The 19,832-nt window shown below is 48.4% G+C and overlaps 1 protein-coding gene and 1 long non-coding RNA gene across 2 annotated transcripts in view; one reads left to right on the top strand and one right to left on the bottom strand.

The window, feature by feature from the left end:
- PDXK (pyridoxal kinase) overlaps positions 1-7,404 on the bottom strand; it is a 32,655-nt gene extending 25,251 nt beyond the window's left edge. The window contains exon 1 of the mRNA XM_029046703.2: positions 6,865-7,404. Coding sequence (XP_028902536.1) covers positions 6,865-6,954 — 90 coding nt within the window. The 5' untranslated portion in view covers positions 6,955-7,404. The remainder of the gene's footprint in view (positions 1-6,864) is intronic.
- LOC114805477 overlaps positions 1-7,811 on the top strand; it is a 42,641-nt gene extending 34,830 nt beyond the window's left edge. The window contains exon 4 of the long non-coding RNA XR_003753457.2: positions 7,669-7,811. This is a non-coding gene — a long non-coding RNA (uncharacterized LOC114805477). The remainder of the gene's footprint in view (positions 1-7,668) is intronic.
- Positions 7,812-19,832: the final 12,021 nt, after the last annotated feature.

The following is a 19,832-nucleotide window of genomic DNA, read 5'->3' as shown; positions in this document are numbered from 1 at the left end:
GACGCTTCCGGAAGGAGAAAGAGCAGGGTAGATTTTTTTCTCGTGCAGGGAAGTGCAACTGCTTCCAAATGGCATTTAATTCCCCGTTTCCCCCGTGATATGATTGGGGAAAACACATCTGTAGTAATTAGGTCTCTAGCAAATGGAGGAAAATGCATTTTTCACAGTGTTCGCCCACCCTCCAGAAAGAGTAATATTGCAGCAGGAACCCAAGCAAGACACTCAGTTCCGGTTCTTGGCACCCTAAAATGGCCGGTCCAGTCTATTATTCCTACCCTGGATCGATGGGCCCCCACACGCCTCTGCCTGATTTCCCTGCCAGCTGTTTCCTTCTTCCCTAGACTCACTTCCCACAGTCAGGCCATCCCCGCTGGTCAGACATTTCGTGGAGAAATCATCCCCATCTCCGGACCCTCTCTCTGGATGACGCAGAAAGCCATCGTTCCTTTCCACCGTGTCACATCGACATCAGCAGAGCTAACAATTAGATGCAGCACTGGCTGATCTTCCTTTGAATATGGCGTTCCTGCTCCTCATCTGATGAATCCCGGTGGCCCAGTAAGCTTCTTCTGCAGGGGCTGGGGGAGTGGGGAAGCGAGGAGATTCCAGGATGCAGCCAACCCTATAGCTAAGGAAAGAACAATTTCCCCTTCCCCTCAACTGCTTTCCTTCTAATCTCTGCAGGTTCTCTCCTAACTTGTTCCAGGGTATTTTCAGGGGGAGATAGGGAGGAAAAGGAAAGGCAATGGGGGAACTGTAGTGGCTATAAATTTCCGTCATAACATGAGAATGTCAGATATGTCCCTTGTGGGGAGGGACCCTCGCTATTACCTCTATTGTACTCTTCCAAGCGCTTAGAGCAGTACTCTGCACCCAGCAGATGCTCAAAAAATACTGCTGACTGATTGACAGACTTGCTGCACTGAACCCTTGATGGGGCTTTCAGATCTGATCAGGAATTTCCATGCAGCAGTTTGGGGGTGGGGGTAAGCTGGGGAGGAGATTGTTTTTGATCATTTTAATAACAATGACATCGATTAAGCACTGCTTGTACTATGTGATGCCATAGGCAGAAACTTATGACAGCAAACACAGTCCCTCTCCCACACAGGATTCACGAGCCATCTCATTCCCCTCTAAACTGTAAGCTCATTGTGAGCAGGGATTGTACCTGCTGACTCTGCTATACTGTACTCTCCCGAAGGCGCAGTATAGTGCTCTGCACATAAGCACTCAGCTAATACCAGTGATTGAGTCCCATTTTCATGAGGAAATTCAGACCCAGAGAGGCTAAGGAACTTTTCCACACCACACAGCAGATGAGCGGCAGAGCTGGGACTCCTGGCTTGTTATTCTAGGCTACGCTTTGCCCGCTCAGATCTCCCGTTATGTGAGGACCTCTGACCCCCTACAGCGGGGCTACTGCACAGCGGGGCTGCCGCCATTACCACAAAAACCACAATCAGAGGACAGGGAGGGAGAGCCTTGCCTCAGGTGGAACTGGGACCACCTTTCATTCATTCATTTAATCTTACTTATCGAGCACTGCTTGTGTACAAAGCACTCTACTTTCTACCATCCAGGAAATGGACCCGATCTAGGTGAACACAAACCTAGACCCATAAGAAATGGCCCTGTATGTCACCAGTGGAACTGACTAGGCCTGGGGTCACAGCGAAGGAAGCCATTACTGCAGAAGTGTATCTATTTGCCAAATGATCATTTAACCCTTATCACCTAGAAGGCTTCTGACCACTGAAATCATCCTCAGAAGGAAAAGGACATTAGGTCATGCTGACTATAAAGATGATCTAAACCCTTTATCAAGAAAGGTTGCGTGAGGCAGCGTGGCCTCAGTGGAAAGAGTAGGGGATGGGAATCAGGAAACACAAGGTTCTAATTCCAGCTCTGCCCCTGGCCTGCTGTGTACCCTTGCGCAGGTTACTCAACATCTCTGTTCCTCAATTTCCTCATCTGTCAAATGAGGACAAAATGAGAGACTGGTTCTCCCTCCCTCTCAGACTTTAAGCCCTACAGCCAGCCTGAATATCTTGTATCTACCCCAGCAATTAGCACAGGGCTTGGCAGCTAGTAAAAGTGCTTGCTACATAGCATTATTATTATTAAGGAAATCAATCAATAGTATTTATTGAGTGTTTATTGTGTGCAGAGCACTGTACTAAGTATTTGGGAGAGTACAATGCAATGGAGTTGGTAGACAACTTCCCTGCCCACAATGAGTTTACAGTCTAGGGAAAAGGAAAGGAAGGCTTTTCAGATAATTTGGAGAGCGTTGAGGTGGGGTGTCAGGATTCTTTCCAGCCTCCTGGGGCTCTTAACCCATCTACAGTAAGTGCTTAATAAATGCCAGAAGGAAAGAGTCACTAGAAACAATTGACCAGGTCTTACAACGACTTGAAAGTAAGAACTGCTCCCTCCAGAGCATCTAGAAGTGTTCCAAGAAGAGTCATCTCGGCTCCGGAAACAATAAAAGCTGGTGACAAACCTCATCTTGGCAGGCCCTGAAGCAAGCAGCCTTGAAATCTCCATTGAGACAACTGGCATCCTTTAGCTCTGATCATTTCATATCCAATTTGCTCCATCACCTGTCCTCTGATAAACTGCCAGGGAATCCTGATTTTTTTGCTTTGCATCCTCTTAGGCTTAGAGGGACTAGTTTTCTAAACAACTGTGGTCAGTTGCCAAGAGCTGGCTGGTGTTAGATTGACCCCGACCTAGCAGCTTCCTATAAATGCACACTTCACCTACCAACATAACTCAAGGTGCAATCAGAGAGCATCCGTGCAATCAATCACTTTAGGAATTCAAATCTTCTGGCACCGATGGATTTCCTATAAGCAGCCTGGCCTACTGGCAAGCCTAGGGGCCTGGGAGATAGAAGACCTAATCGTAACAATATTAGCTAGGAGCTACTCTAAATACTGGGTTAGACACAGTCCCTGTCCCTCAAAGTTCACAGTTTAAGAGGGACGAGGAACAGGTATTCCCCATTTTACAGATAAGAAAACCGAGGCACATAAAAGTTAAATGACTTGCCTAACGTTACAGAGTAGACAGGTGACAGAGCTGGGATTAGAACCCAGGTTCCAAGGAAGCAGTGTGACCTAGTAGAAAGAGAACAGGACTGGGAGTAAGGAAACCTGGGTTCTGATCCCAGCTTCAGGGCTTGTCTCTTGTGTGATTTTGGATAAGTCAAAATCTCTCTGTGCCTCAGTTTTCCTCAAATGTAAAATGGGGGTTCAAAACCTCCCTCCCACTTAGACTGTGAGCCCTGTTTGGGACAGGGAGTATGTCCCCAGTCTCCTTGCTTTATTCTTTATCTATTTTTGTATCTTAAGGTTTTTCCTACAGTCCAACACAATGGACCACACACTGCTGCTAGTGCTGCTGCTGCTTGTACATCCCCGGTCGTTTGGGCATCCGGTGGTCTGGTCTCCAGTCTCAGGGGCTACTAAGTCAGGGGACAAGAGCCAGACTGGGGTGAGAAAACTGTTGGCAGTAGTAAAGGAGAAAGAGCAAGAGAGAAAATGGAGAGAGATTTCTCCGGCAGCCTCCTCCTCTCCCTCCCGGCCCTCAACTGTGCTTATCTTGGAGGGCAGGGACCACCTACGCAGTGACATGTTGGAGCTGCAGTAAAAGCCCTAGATTCAGAACAGAGGCGGAGGCAGGACTGTAAACTAGACTGTAAGGTCCTCGATACCAGGGATAGGATCTACCAACTGTACTGTACTCTAAGAGCTTAGTATGGTGCTCTGCACACAGTAAGTGCTCAACAAAGCCAACGGACTAATTGTGGGGAGTCAGGGGAACAAGTTTTGGGTACAACCCAGAAACTTTTGAGAACTGTATTTCAATACTACTAGTCGTAACAGAATTTACCAAGTGCCTTGGGAAGTAGAAAAGAAGCACAAGGTATACTTCTTGCCTACCTGGAAGTGTTCACCAGCAGAGGCATCAGAGGAAAATTGAATATTCAAATAAATATGCACCTACAGACACTCAAGCGCTGAGGAGGGATAGAAAACAAAACACGTGCCTATGTGCAAGAGGAATCGGAAGGATCGATAAGATTGGGGTACCCATAATTAGCCAGGACAGGGGAAGCAGCATGGTGTAGTGGGGTAGTGGGTAAGAGCATGGGCTTGGAAGTCATAAAGTCATGGGTTCTGATCCCAGCTCCACCACTTGTCTGCTGTGTGATCTTGGGGAAGTCACTTCACATCTCTGGGTCTCAGTTATCTCATCTGTAAAATGGGGATTGAGACTGTAAGACCCGCGTGGGACAGGATTATGTCCAACCTGATTTCCTTGTACCCACCCAGCATTTAGTACAGTGCCTGGCACATAGTACGTGCTTAACAAATACCATAATAATTATTATTTTGGGATGATTACTCTACCCACTGCACAACAGGGTAGGGAGAAGAGATTAAAAGTCACATTTTTCCCTTCAGTTTAACCATTCTGATAAAGTGAGGTTGAATGTAATGCTTAGGATGAGGATTCAGAATTATCTGTAGCTTCCATTACTAAGGAGAATTGATAATTTTATAGTATGGAGAAAACAAAAGCAACCCTTGGAATTGTGGCCTCCTATTCTGTCTAGATATTTTCTAGGGCTCCCAAGAAATTAAACTCTTCTGGAATTATGGCTCTATAGAATGAGAGGTCAACTTCAGTGCTCCTCTGGGGCATGTACAATTGGTTATTTTGGAGGGCTGAGTGGGGTAGGGAGGAGGAAAAGGGACGAGAGGAGTTTATCTGGAGTTTGATCATCTACTTTTGGTTGGTCTACAGCTCTTTGTCAAAAATATGCGCATTAAATCAGAGTGCCAATATTTTACACTTCATCGGGCTCCTCTCTGGTTGTACAAAAGGATAGATTTTTTTGTGGTGGTTTTGTTATTCTTGGCTTCCTCACTATCCCAGAAGGAAAAAGGAATGTACAGTTAGTTCTGAGTGCATCGCTGCATGGGGCCTCTCAGAGGGAAAATTCATATTCTCCACTCCACCCTGCTCCTCCCAACCTCACAAATATTTTCAGTTCAGTATCAGAAATTTTGGTCCAGGCCTGCTGGAGCAAGGCCACGACCGTGCAGTCCCATCAAAATTGAAGCTCTCGAGCTTAATAATTTCTTCACAGTGTTTCTTCCTCTATGTTTTATTTGATGCAATCTGCTTACAGCCAAATAATAGCTCTTCCTTCCCCACACAAAAAAAGCTAAAGCACGGTGACTCTGGTGGAAACACAGAGTTCCTGGACTTCGCTCTTGTTCTTTGGTGTCATTAGACAAATTCCCATTTTGGTAGAGCACATGGCTTTGTGATAAACTGGACCCTATACTGAGCCCCCAGCTGTGTCTATTTTACCTCCACATCTTTTTCATAACTGTGCTATCTGTAGTACTCTCCCAAGCACTTAGTACAGTGCTCTGCACACAGTGAAAGCTCGATAAAGACGACTGAATGCTTGATAAATATGACCTATTAAGCACTTTCACTTCACAAAGCGCTGGGGAAGAGAGAAGATAATAGGTTCAGCCCCAGTCCCCCCATGGGGCTCACAGTAGGAGGGAGAACATGTATTTTAATTCCATTTTATAGAGGAGGAAACTGAGGCACAGAGAACCCAAGTGACCCAAAGTCACACAGAGGCCAAGTGGCAAAGCCAGGACTGGTTCTCTGATTCCCAAGCCAGGGCTCTTTCCTCTCTGCCGGGCTGCTTCCCTCACCTCAAAAGATAAACAAACTAAGGGCAGTAGTAATTGTTCTTAGGTCTTCTTGTGTTTCAGCCAAGGTTCCTCCTGCAGCGAAGTATTTAATCTCTGAAACGGGATTAAAAAACAAAACTTTCTGCTCAGAGTCAGCTGGTTAGCATTTCGAAGTGGAAGGGGGGCAAATGTTAGGAATGTGCCCGCCCTATCACTGACAATAACGGCGGTGTTTGTTCAGCGCTTATTCTGTACCAGAGGTAACCCAGCTACATCGATACACAAAGTGGTGTTCTTCCAGGTGCTCAGTTCGGTGCTCTGCACACAGTCATCACTCAGTAAATACTACTGAATACTTCTCCCTTCGGATGGCACGCACGGCTAGGAGTCGGGGGACCCGGGTTCCAATCCCGGGTCCGCCAACCGCCCGCCGTGTGACCTTGTTCAAGGGAGTCAGGCTCTCTGTGCCTCGGTTTCCTCATCTGTACAAAAGGGGATGCCCCGTTCCGACGGTGAGCCCCACGTGGGACAGGAGCAGTGACTGATGTCATTGCATTTATCCCAGCTCTGGAGAAATACCAGGGGGAATTATTCCAAATCACGTCCAGGCTGCGCTTCGTGGCCCCCCGCCCCGGGTTTGACGGGTGGCTGCGGATCGGCCAGAAAAGCCCAGCTCTCGCTTTTTTGCCATCCACTCCCTCGGTCATCCCTTGCTTGCTTGCTTATTTTCTTCCTCCTTGCCTGCCCCGCGGCCAAACATTTCCAGTCGAGGGCGCGGAGCTGAGAGGAGCTGGATCCTCGCCGGCTCCCGGGGCTCCGGGAAGCAGCCCGGCCGCTTCCAGGAAAGCCGCTGCACAGCTCGGGGGTGGGGGGCAAATCCCCCTCCCACGTCACCCGGCCCCGCCGACCCTCCCCGGGGCAGGGGCACGGCCCGGGGGCGAGGGGGGCACAGGTGCCTGCAGGGCACCGCTTCAGGGCGATCACCCCAAGCGGCCCTGCCCCAGGGGGGTAACTAAGGGTCGGGGCGGTGGAAGCCAAGCGTCCGGGGAAGGTTGTGCGTGCGTGTGCAACACACACAGACACAGACACCCGCCCCCCGCGATCGCGCACCCGGCTTGGGCCCAGTCCGTACCTGCAGGGGGAAAGCGGCCGCCCGGTTTCCCACGTAGCCCCTGACAACGTGGCTCTGGATGGACAGGACCCTGCACTCGTCCTCCCCCATGCCGCCCGCCGCCGCCCTCCGGCCCGCAGGGCCACCCCGGCGCCGGACACACGGGCAGGCCTCACCGAGCCGCCGCGCCGACCTGACCACCTCCCTCCGCCGTCCCTCCCGCAGGCCGGAGGCGGGGCCCGGCCAAGGCCAACGCCGGAAGGGAGGAGCTGCGGGAGCCGCGGAGGAGGAGGCGGTGGCCGCTGCTGCTGCTCTTGTTGCTGCAGCTGGCACCCCTGCAACCGCTGCGAGCGGATGAGCAGACGGAGCCGGAGGCCAGCGGAGGGGCCGCGACGTCTGCACGGCGTCTGCACGGAGCCAGCACGGCCTGGAACAAGCCACAGCAGCCTCCTCCTTTTCCTTCTTTCCTCCTCTTCCTCCCGCTGGGCTCGGCCCAGGACCCACACGTGCGCTCCCAACCGGCACAGCGGCCCGTGCAGCAGCAAACTCCTCCTCTTCCTTCCTCCCTCTCCTCCTCCCCGCTTTAGCGCGGCCCCGGCTCCAATTTAAGGACTGACAGGGGGCGGGGGGAGATGGGGACAGCTCTGCCAGCCCGCGGGGTTACCCGTTCTCCAACAACCCCTCACCCCCCGTGCGTGCACCTTCACTCCCACCTACGAACTCGACAGCACACACACACACATCTCAACCCGCAGTCACGGTCACGTAGAGGACCTGAATGCTGCATTTTCCACTTTCTCTCAAAGACTGCGTATACTTTTACAGGATCCTGTGTGTTTCTCAAAGGGCAACTCGCTGTTTCCCATCCACACACGGTGCGTGATGAGAAATACGTTAATGACACATCGAGTGGCGGCTCCGTGCACCGTGCATGTCTAATGCGCGAACGTGCAGTTGTCCAGACTTGAAGAATGGTAAGCACTGAGTTTTTAGCCACTGTTCAATTTGGGCTGGCCAGAGGCAATCCATTCTGCATTTGCCTAGTCAATTCGCCGAACTGAACGTGATCATCCTTTTTGATATATACAGCCAGGGAGAGAACACTCCTCTTTAGTAAAAGATCCCACTCCTCGTGCTATACATTTTCGCCTCAAGGCCAACGGGAGACCCAGATGGCCTACCACATGGTGGACACGAAGGCTGTCTCTTGTTGTGCCGACATGTTTGTTGTTGGCAGACCTTGATGCTGTTTCCACATGTGGCTCCTCTTCACTGGATCCTTACAAAGCTTCTGCTCAAAAATTGCCCATCTGTGACAATTGGTTCCCAGTTTTCAGAAGACTGTTTTACTGTTTCCTTAAAATCACTGATTTGGGTTTCCCATTTTCGGCTCCCCATACAACAGCTGTCAGGGTCTCCTGCTCCTCAAGTGCTCCCCGGGATGCGTGGCTTACTTTAATGTAGGGAGACTGTCGTTATTGACTGTCATCTCATCCTGCCACTGAAATAATAATTATGGTATTTGTTAAGCGGTAACTATGGGCCAAGCACTATACCAAGCTCTGGGGTAGATAAAAGCTAATCAGGTTGGATGCAGTCCCTGTCCCACGTGGGCCCACAGTCTAAAATCCCCATTTTACAGAGGAGGTAACTGAGGCACAGGGAAGTTAAGTGAATTGCCCAAGGCCACACAGCAGACGTGGCGTAGCTGGGATTAGCGCCCATGACCTTCTTGACGCCCAGGCCTGTGTTCTAACCACTAGGCCATGCTGCTTCCCGACACTGAAGGACAGCTCAAGGAGTTGGACATAGGGTTTAATAAAGATTTCAACTAGAAAATTAGTCCTTTGAAAATGATACCAAGGAATTATACCTCAACTAGGCACATCTACCATATGTAAACTCACTGTGAGCAGGGAACGTGTCTATCGACCGTGTTGTACTTCCCCAAGCTCTTAGTACATACTTTGCACACAGTAAATGCTCAGTAAATTCCACTGATTCATTGACATGCAGCATCAAGCTAAATATAAGCTAGTTATATATAAGCCAAGCTTAAGGGGCCAGTAAAAGAAATACCACCCAACCACACACAGGGACCACTACACACCTGTCTTCCTTCCTTTCTCTCCCCCAAGCAGGCATTCTGGATGCACACTGGAACAGTAGCAGAGGGAGCTAAGAAGAGAAACTTGCGTTGCTACCACCCCGACCCCGACCCCCATTTCCCAGGCTCAGAGCTTACCAAGCACCTGCCACAACTGACTGAAACACAACTCCAAAAGCAGCAGGCAGAAGTGAGAACGTAAAGTCAGTTGTTGGAGGCGGGCACAGTGGTAGGGGCCATGGTTTCACACATCTCCTCCTGTTACTGTCATTCTGCTTCTCACTGGGCTCCCTGCTGCTGCCACTATCATAACCACAGTGGCCGAAAGCAGGAGTCAGGGCTGAGGCTCCAGGTCCAGGCCAGAAGGTGGGCGGGAAGGGACATGCCGGGAATTAGCAGACCACCATCACGCAGAAGAGAGGCCGAGACCAAGCGATCGGCACGGCTAACTCTTCGGAGAGGCCGAGGACCTCCTCCATGTTGAAGTTTGCACACTAGGACAGCCCCGGAGGCAGCGTGGTCTTGTGGAAAGAGCATGGGCCTGGGAGTCAGGGAACCTGGGTTCTGATCCTGGTTCCACAATTTGCCTGCTGCGGGCCTTGGGGAAAATCATTTAACTGCTCTGTAAAGTGGGGACTAAATCTCTGTTCTCCCTCTCCTTTAAACTGTGAACCCCATTTAGGATAGGGATTGTGTCCGACCTGAATATCCTGGATCTACTCCAATCCTTACTGTAGTGCTTGTCACAGAGTAAATGCTTAACGAATACCAATACTATTATTATTTTTATGCAATCTGCACTTGGCAAAGTACAACAGACACAAGAGATTTGTTCTCTGTCCTCAAAGAGCTTACACTCTTAACAGGTTAGACAGACATACAAGCACTTGCACATACAGTAAAAGTGAAATAACGGAAGAGGAAAAGGAGGGAGAGTAGAGCATCTGAAAAAGGAAAAGAAAAATTAAGACTGGGAGAGGAAAGGAACAGAAAACTAGAGGGAGAAAGAAGTGACAGCAGTTAGAGTTGAATAATAATATTTGTTACAGGCCTACTGTGTGCCAACTATTGTACCAAGCCCTGGGTTAGGGGAGAATCGCACAGAAGAATTACAACTGCAGGGAAGACCTTCGTGTTCAAAGATGTTGCCACTGATGATAGAATTTATCCACAGGTTGTGCTGTACTAAGCAACTGGAAAGTCCAAGACCAAGAAGTGACACGTTCCCTGCCCACAAGAAGTTTCCACTCTCAAGGAAAGCATCATCTCAATTTAGAACACACCATGCTTCCCGAGGACAGGCCCTCCGCTGAATTGAATGGGATTAACCTAAGGTATTGCACACTCCTGTCAAACTGCACTTTTGGTTCTTTACCTGCGGCAACTGTGTGAGGATTGTTTCAATTAAATAGTCCCTAGTTATTAAATACAAATTCCTTTAATGTTGTTAACAAGAATTGGGCTGTAGAAAGTCTCCATAAACCATGGAGGTGGGGAGGTTTTATAAGCCTCTTTTGGCATCAGTTTGTGTTAGTCACAGCTACAGGTAATGCCCAAGGAGGGGAAGGAAGGGAGCTGAACTTACACTTTGGACTTGTCTGGAGAATACTAATAATTACTGTGGAATCTGTGATACATAGGTGTGAAGGGGAGAAAGAGGAATCACACAGGAGAGTCCACAAACTTTCCTCTCCTCCCACAGAGAGACTTGTGAAAACCCTGAGGCTTTTTTTTGTAAACTACTTGAGGCCAGGGATTGGGTCTACCAACTCTGCTGTATTGTACTCTCCCAGGCGCTTAATGCAATCCTCTGCAAGTGGAAAATACCGTTGACTGATTGTTTTTTGTAAAAGCCCTTGTGTTTCTTGAAAAGGCCTTGGGGGAAATAAAAAGTCCCAGCGAATCTCCTTTCTCCTTGCACTTCCCTTACATTCCCAGGCATCCCACTGTCACTACTCCCTACACAGCCAGTTTGCAGATTTCATGGTCACCCCCACTGATGATTCACAGCAGGTCTCCAAGTGAGTGGGTGGAAGAGCTTTAGGGTCCCAGAGGGAGCTGAGGCTAGTCTCCACAGAAATTTACAGGACCTAAATAGTAGCCAGGAGCTAAGAAATGAAACTACCAACCACAAAGCCCCATGTAGGGCAAGGACTATGCCTGATCTGATTGTAGCTACCCCAGGGCTATTATAGTGCTGGACACTTAGCACCTGCTTAACAAATACCACAGTCACTTTTATTATCCTTTACTATTATATATACTGGACAGGAGACAGACCTGCTGAAAAACAGACTGTCCTTTATGAATCTGGACAAATGACTGCTCCCTAGAGGAGACGTCCCCATTTACTTTCCCATCACCTCTCCACTTCCATTTTGCAGTGATCATCTGTTGTCTTCATAAGCGACTCAGTCCAGGGGAGCATTTCCAAAGGCTACTGGGCTTCACCCCATCACCCTAAACTCCTAAAAAGAGGAGACAAGCACTGCTCCACGGGGATCCCAAGGCCTTGGGGGTCACCCAGGCCCCCTTGAGTTGCCTTAACATTTCCAAATGGATCAGTGGCTGCAGCGGCATATATCTGAGATGGCTGTAAAATGGGGACCTACCAAAGCCACAGTTCAACTGCAGAGACAGGAAGGAACCGCTTGGATCCAGCTCCCTGGTCAAACAGGAGAAGGTCTAACCTTACCTCTGTTAATGAATCACAGAGCCCATACACATTGCTTTGCCTTCAAAGGGTTCACAAGGTTAAAAGACAAGACTGACCGGGGCAACCCTTTATCTTTTAACAGGGTTTATGCTGACATTTTGGCTTGTTTCATTTTGTATTTAATCTAGGGTAGGAATTCTTCCTTACCCAGATCCCAAGGCCAAGGCATTAATTCTGTCCTTGTCATCTGTGTGGAAATTACTGCCTTATTTTCCGAGATAGGCTCCCTGCACTCTGCAGGTTGGGTAAATTCCCAGACTGGCAAGAGGCTGAGGCCTGAGCATTGGTGACATCACTGGAGGGGCGGTGTGTGTGAATGGGGTGAAGTGTGTGTGTGCGGGGGGAGTGGAGGGGCAAGTGGGGGGAAGAGGTTAGGAGCCCCCCACCAATGCAACTAATCCTACAGATCAGTGGGCAAGCCCATTCTGCTTTTTAGCACCTTGTTAACTGACTAAAATCCTTAGGTCAAGTCAAGGTCAAAAAATACCTTTAGAGCATAGGCCTGGGATTAGACTGTGAGCCCGTCGTTTAGACTGTGAGCCCGTTACTGTTCAGGGATTGTCTCTATCTGTTGCCGAATTGTACATTCCAAGTGCTTAGTCCAGTGCTCTGCACATAGTAAGTGCTCAATAAATACTATTGAATGAATGCATGAATTCAGAAGGACCATGGCTCCACCTTTTGTCTGCTCTGTGACTTTGGGCAACCTCATCTGTAAAATGGGAATTAAGACAGTGAGCCCCATTTGGCTCTAGACTGTAGTTTGTTGAGGGCAGGGAATATATTCTGTTCTGTATTGTGTTCTCCCAAGCACTTAGTACAGTAGTCAGCCCACAGTTAGCACTCGATAAATGCCACTGATTGATTGATGTGGGACTTGGACTGCATCCAACCTGATTAGCTTTTGTCTACCTCAGCTCTTAGTACACTGCCCGGCACGTAATACTCTTAACAAATACCATTAAAAAAAAATAAGTCCTTCCTCCTAAATGGCTTCTAAGAGAGAGCAAGACAGGCTCAAAATCAACAGCCTAATGTGGAAACAGACTCTCAAAGTACCTCTCAAACAAGCCCTTTCAGAAAACCATTCTGACCCCTCCTTTCTCTCCATTTTTTACTGCCCCCCGCCCCAATTTTCTCCCAGTAGCTCCTTACATTAATAATGAGGGTATTTGTTAAGTGCTTATTATGTGTCAGGCACTATTCTGAGTGCTGGGGGTAAGTAAAGATGATCAGGTTGGTCACAGTCCCCATCCCATATGAAAATGGAGCTAATGGACTGGAATTTAGTGAGTCAAGGAGAAGTTTTGTTGTTTTTTTTTAAATTTCTCTCTAGTCCATAAATTTCCATTTAAGTTGGTTTGTAACAAGAGGAGCTGACTTCGCCTCTCCCGCTCAATCACTGGTATTTATTGAGTGCCTTCTGTGTACTTTCTAGATGCCTTCTGGAGAAGTGGCATGGTATAGTGGATAGAACATGGGCCTGGGAGTCAAGTTATGGGTTCTAATTCCGGCTTCAGCTTGTCAGCTGTGTGGCCTTGGGAAAGTCACTGCACTTCTCTGTGCCTCTGTTACCTCATCTGTAAAATGGGGATTAAGACTGTGAGCCCCATGAGGGACAGGGACTGTGTCCAACCTGATTTGCTTGTATCCACCTCCAGGGCTTAGTACAGTGCCTGGCACATAGTAAGCACTTAAATACCATCATTATTATTATTATTATTATTACAGAACATTGTATAAAGAGAGCCCGTTGCCTGCCCTTCAAGGAGTTTGCAATCCCGCAGGAACTACTCGGGCACCAGTCAGAAGTATTTATTTACGTCCACTGGGTGCCGAGCCCTGCTTTAGGCTGTGAAAGTTGTACCAAAGAAAAGTCAGTCTGACCGGCAGGAACTTGTGAAATGGATTAAACCCGAATGTAAGCGAAATTCCAGAGAACACAGTTGAGGTCTGGGCTCGGACGTCTGTCCCAAGCCTCAAAACAGTTGAGGTCTGGGCTCGGACGTCTGTTCCAAGCCTCAAAAAGGCATTGCTCCATCCTGGATTTCCCCAGCTCTGTATGTGCCGTCTACCAATTTTCTTTGCGAACAAATGGGGTCTGGCATTACAACATCAGCCACCCCGGTGGGTGGATTCACCTTGACCAAGTAGATTAGTCAATTTAATCAATGTGGCATTTACTAAGTGCCATCTGGGTGCAAAGCACTGTACTTAGTCTTGGGAAAGTACAACCAGTGTGGTATTTATTGAGCACTTCCTAATAATAATAATGGTTTTTGTTAAGTGCTTACTATGTCCCTAGCACTGTACTAAGCGTTGGGGTAGGTACCAGAAAATCAGGTCCCACATGGAAGGGAACACAGGTTTCAGATCCCATTTTGCAGAGGCACAGAGAAGCTAAGTGACTTGTCCAAGGTCACATGGCAGACAGGTAGTGGAACTGGGATTAGAACCCAGGTCTCTGGCTCCCAGACCTGTGCTCTTTCCAGTAGGCCATGCTGCTTCCCTTCACTTCTTGGATGCAGAGCACCGTTCAAGAGAGCAAGTAGGCACAGTACCTGCCCTCAAAGGGTTTACATTCTAGGAAGTGCAGCACAAGGTGGTGGGCTGTTTCCCCCCAACCCCCCTCCTTGATAATGAATGACAGGGCAACACTGACTTAGGCTTATCAAACAGTATCATTATTTTTGCAATTTCATAAGCACTAACATTTTGTGAAGCACTGTTCTAAGCCCTGGGGTAGATACAAGTTAACCAGATCGGGTGCAATTCCTGTCCCCCAGTCTAATTAAGGCTCACAGTCTAATTAGTAAGGAGGACAGGTATTAAATCCCCATTTTACAGTTAAGGAAACTGAGGCCCAGATAAGTTAAGTGACTTGGCCAAGGTCACACAGCAGGCAAATGGCAGAGCTGGGATTAGAACCCAGGTCCTCTGACTTCCAGGTGCACGCTCTTTCCACTAGGGCACACTGATTTTAGATAGTACCTAATGGCCTGCCAAAGTCTAGCTACCTCTGAGGAGAAGCTTCCTCACCCAGTCAAATTTGGTACGATGGGTGGAGAAGAGAGCCCACCCAGCCCCTGCCCAAACTCTACTGCACAGGAGTAAAATCTAAGAATTCCTGCAGCACAATCATCCATTCATTATTTCAAATAGAGCTGCCAGCTAAACTGTGCTGAAACAGACAGCACTGTCAGCAATGGGTCAAGAAGAGAAGGTGCATCCTTCTCTTGCTAATAGAAAGTCGACTGTTGGAAAGTAGTTTTGGACAGGGCAGCTTTTCCCTCAGGAAAGCAAATGTGGTCAATGAGACTTATTTGCAGGGAAGCGTCGACTGTAGATGCCCAAGGGACAGCAATCAATGCCATTTCTTCGAGAGTTAAAAATAAAACCGGAACAGGACCTAGCTGGCACATTTGAGGGCTTTTTGTTTTTAAAAAGTCAGCAGGAAAAATAATTGCAGGATTGTAAAGCTTCACTGACTGCAGTGGTGAGTCACCAGGCAGTGACTAATAGAGGGAAGAATTGTAACTATTCTTTTAAACCAGGTACAGGGCAAGGAAGGGAGCGCTAGGAACAAGAGGAATATTATGAAGCGTCAGTACTGGTGAGGGCCCAGGCTGAATGACAGCTCGAACATAGGCGATCACAGTCCTGTTGGAGAAACGGCCTCGTGGCTCTTCTTCACTTGTTCATTTGATTTCCGAGAACTGAAGATTGGCAGCTCATTACAATCCATTTTTCTGAGGCAACTATCACTAGACTTGTCAGCCACAGAAAAGGTGATTGCAGGCTTTTTCAGGGCAGATCTTGGTGTCACTGGACTCTCTTCTACTATTCATTCATTCAATCTTATTCATTGAGCACCGTGCTAAGCACTTAGGAGAGTACACAGTACAACAAAAGACACATTCCCTGCCCTCATCAAGGAACTAAATCGGATCACCCCTGGAGGGGCAAGTGGGCCTCTTGGTCATGCTGGAGTTTTAACAGTCCTTGCTCCAACTGTTCTGGGTGGACTGCTGGGAAACCAAGTTAGCCTGGTACATAGTAGGTGCTTAAATACCACTAAAAAAATAAATGTGGGTCTAGTGGAAAGAACACAGGCCTGAGTCAGTGGACCTGGGTTAGGATCTTGCCACTGCTACTTTCCTGCTGTGTATCCTTGGGCAAGTGACAGTTTCTCTGGATCTCAGTTTCCTCATCTGTAAAATGAAGATTCAATACTTGTTCTCCCTCCATAAACTGTGAGCATCTTGTGGGCAAGGGACTGTGTCCGATCTGATTATCTTGTTGCTACCCCAGCACTTTGTATTGTGTTAGGAACGTTGTAATTGCTTAACAAATGCCACACAGTATTATTAATAACCTAGCAAAGGACCAACTTTACTTAATAACAACAACCGTGCTATTTAAGCGCTTTCTATGTGCCCGGCACTGTACTAAGCGCTGGGATGAATACAAACAAATCGGGTTGGACACAGCCCCTGTCCCATGTGCGGCTCACACTGCTCAGAACCAGGGAAAAATTTCCCACACATCCCCATTCTGTTAAACTGTGTGCTCACACAGAATTCTGTAGGATGCCATTACTTTGGGACATTAATGGTATTAAATAGAAGTCCTAGAGGGCTTCATTTTAAGGAGTCAGAGGAGTGGACCCTCCCCACTTGCTCCAGAACCACTGTGTTCCCTTTCCGGGCCCCTGCCACTTCTGAATGGTGGAGGCATTCATATCTCTAACCACCACTCCCTGCCCCGTTATCGATCTCTCTGTCTGTGCACCCTGAGGTGATTGCCTCACTAGCTCAGTCTCAAGCCAGTCCTACACGGAAGGGTTTGCTGGTTTCATACTGGTCTTGTCAGCCACAGTTAATATCTTCCCCCCTTCTCCCTCCCAGCCCCCCGCCACCCTACCAGTTAAGTCCTCTTTGACCCAGATGGAAAGCAGCATGGCCTAGTGGGAAGGGCACAGGCCTGGAAGTCAGGATGCTATAATAATAATGGTATTTGTTTAGCACTTACTATGTGCCAAGCACTGTTCTAAACACTGGGGTAGTTACAAGGTAATGAGCTTGTCCCATGTGGGGCTCACAGTCTTAATCCCCATTTTACAGATAAGGAAACAGGCCCAGAGAAAAGAATTGACTTGCCCAAGGTCACAGCAGACAAGTGGTCAAACCGGGATTAGAACCCACAACCCCTGACTCCCAAGCCTGTGCTGTTTCCTCTAGGCATGCTCTTTCGCTAATCATAGTTCTGCCACTTGTCTCTGTGACCTTGGGAAAGTCACTTAACTTCTCTGTGCTTCAGTTACCTCAACTGCAAAAAATAGAGATTAAGAGTGTGAGCCCCATGTGGGACGGGGACTGTATCAAATAGTAAGCGCTCAGTAAATACCATTGATGATGATGATGAGTGGCCACAAATTTCTTAAACTGGCACTTAACGGGGGGGAGGGGGGGGATTACATGGTCTGTGGCTGGCGGGGACCGCAGGCTCCCGCTGGCAGAGCAGCCCATCTCCTCAGATATCAATCACTCTTCCCAGCAGGTGGCTGGGCACGGGAACTGCGTCAGTCAGGCAGTCTGCTCGCCTGTCACGGGCCACTTGGGCTCCTGCTGCTCTGGGATATAGCTCAGTGAAAGCAACGTTTCTGGAGCGTTCTTTCCCTGGAGGAACAGCCACGTAATGAAGTGGGAACGGGGGACTCCGGCAGCAGTTACAGAAACTGAACAGATTTTCATTCGTGCTGAAACTCCAGGCGAGGGAGGGCAAGCGGACGTATGCTTCATTCAGGCTGCCGCTTCGTTACCTGCATGACGACAGGCGGATACCTCATTGGGGTCAGAAATGAATCCTCTCTCCCCAGAGTTTGTGGAGAAGCAGTTTGGGGCCTACCAGAAAGATCACAGGGCTGGAAGTCAGGAGACTTGTGTTCTAATTCCTGCTCTTCCACTTGCCTGCTGTGACCTTGGGCAAATCATTTAGAGTTTCTGTCTTCAGTTTCCTTATCTCTAAAATGGGGATACGATGCCTGTTCTTCCTCTGCTGCAGACTGTAAGTCAGGGACTGTTTCTGATCTGATTGTATTATTTCTACCACAGTGCTTGGCATATAGCAAGGGCTTATCAAATATCGCAGTCATTATTAGTAATTTCTCAGTGCCAGTGGCTCCTTGAGAAGAGCTGCCCAGTTCGTAGTTTCAGTTTCTTTGTGGATCTTTACACTGATTAACCACACCCAAGAGTCTTCTCAGGAGCTTCCAAGTAGCAATTGTAATACTTATGGTCTTTGCTAAATGTTTAATATGTGCCAAAAACTGTACTAAGCGCTGGGGATCGATACAAGATAATCAGGTCAGACACAGTCCCTGTCTCTATGGGGGCTTGTAGTCTTAGGAGACTTTACAGATTTTATTTTACCTTACTTTTACAGATGAGGAAAGAGAGGCACAGAAGTTAAATAGCCTGTCTAAAATCACACGTCAGGCAGGTAGCTGAGTTGGTATTAGAACTCAGGTCCTCATTCGTTCAATCATTTATTGAGCACTTACTGTGTGCAGAGCACTGTACTAAGCGCTTAGAAAGTACAATTCGGCAACAGATAGAGACAATCCCTACCCAACATCGAGCTCACAGTCTAGAAGGTCCTCCCATTCGCAGGCCTGATTTATCCTGGTATCAATCCCATGGAGCTTTGCTCTAGGTTGCAGCTGCTTTATCCGTAGCAGGTACTGAGAGGCAGAGTTCACGGGGGCGAAAAGCTTCATAGCGTGAGGTGATTGTTCCAGCGGACGGAGCACCGCTCTGGGAATCAGGAGACCAGGGTTTTAGATCCGAGAATTTTCAGTACCGGCCAGGAGAGGCACAGCTGCAGGAGGGAGGGGGACAGGGAAAGGAGACATGTGAGTTAAGGGGAAGGGCTTGCCCCTCTGCTCTTCCCGTCTGTCTTGCTCCCCTCTAGCTCTGCCCCTGCGCCTCGTGCCCTAACCCTCTCCCCTCCCAACCTCCACCTCCTTCTGCCCCCGGTCGTGCCCGAGCCCCCACGGCCGCACAGGTAATGAGAGCCATCAGCGAGCCTCTGAGCCAGCTGCTCTCCCTTCCCGGTTTCCCGCTGGGAAGGAGGGAACATGGGAGCTTGCAGAATGCTATGTAGGTCAGTCCCCGGATCCTGGACCGCTGAGTTTTCTTGATGCTTTCACGGAAAGAACTGGCAGCAAACTCCCCTTGGAGCACGGGAACAGAGGCGGAGATGACAACTGCTACCACTCCACTCCCATGTAACAGGGAGACCTCTTGGGTCTTGGAAAGGTTTTATGCCCGACCTCTCCCTGCCCCTTATAGCCAATTCAGAGCTATACAGCCTTCCGGAGCGCTTTATAAAATAAAAGAAGGCATAGTCTTACCATCAGAATGATGGAAACCTTGCATCTGCCTCTCACCAAAGCCCTGAAAAACAGTTTATCGCCTGTAGAGGTCACAATCAATCAATGGCATTTATCGAGGCCTTATTGTGTGCAGAGATCTGTACTAAAGCGCTTGGGAGAGTATAATACCACAGAGTTGATAGATATGTTCTCTGCCCACAATGAGCCTACACTCTTAGAGGGGAAGACAGACATATAAATAAAATTACAGATATTTAGCCAAAATTTATATCCATAAGTTATGGATATTTAACCTACACTCCATCACTTGCATTCTCTTTTCAATCAACTGCACTGACTGAATGCTTGCTGTGTGTACTCTTGAACTCCTTAGAGCTGTAGAGGGGGAAAAAATAAACACTAATCCTGAGGCGAGCTATAATAGAAGGAATAAAATGGCCTGGGAAAATCAATAGTAATAACGATTGTGCTGTTTGCTAAGGGCTTACTGTGCGCCAGGCACTGTAATAAGCACTGGGGTAGGTCCAGATAATCAGGTTGGGCACAGTCACATGCCCCATGGGGCATATGGGGCTCACAGTCTAAGGTGGAGAACAGGCATTTAACTTCTCTGTTAAAATGGGAATTGAGTGACTTGCCCAAGGTCAAAAAGCAGGTAAGTGGCAGAGCAAGGAATAGAACTCGGGCGCTTTGACTTTCAAGCAAGTGTTCTTTCCCCTAGGCCAAGCTGCTTCTTAAAATTGTCTGAGGCTAGACAGAATTCAAATTGG

This window comes from Ornithorhynchus anatinus, chromosome 18 (genome assembly GCF_004115215.2).
Source record: "Ornithorhynchus anatinus isolate Pmale09 chromosome 18, mOrnAna1.pri.v4, whole genome shotgun sequence".
Classification (NCBI taxonomy): domain Eukaryota; kingdom Metazoa; phylum Chordata; class Mammalia; order Monotremata; family Ornithorhynchidae; genus Ornithorhynchus; species Ornithorhynchus anatinus.
Note: the sequence above shows the minus strand (reverse complement) of the source record. Positions and strands in the feature narration are given on the sequence as shown.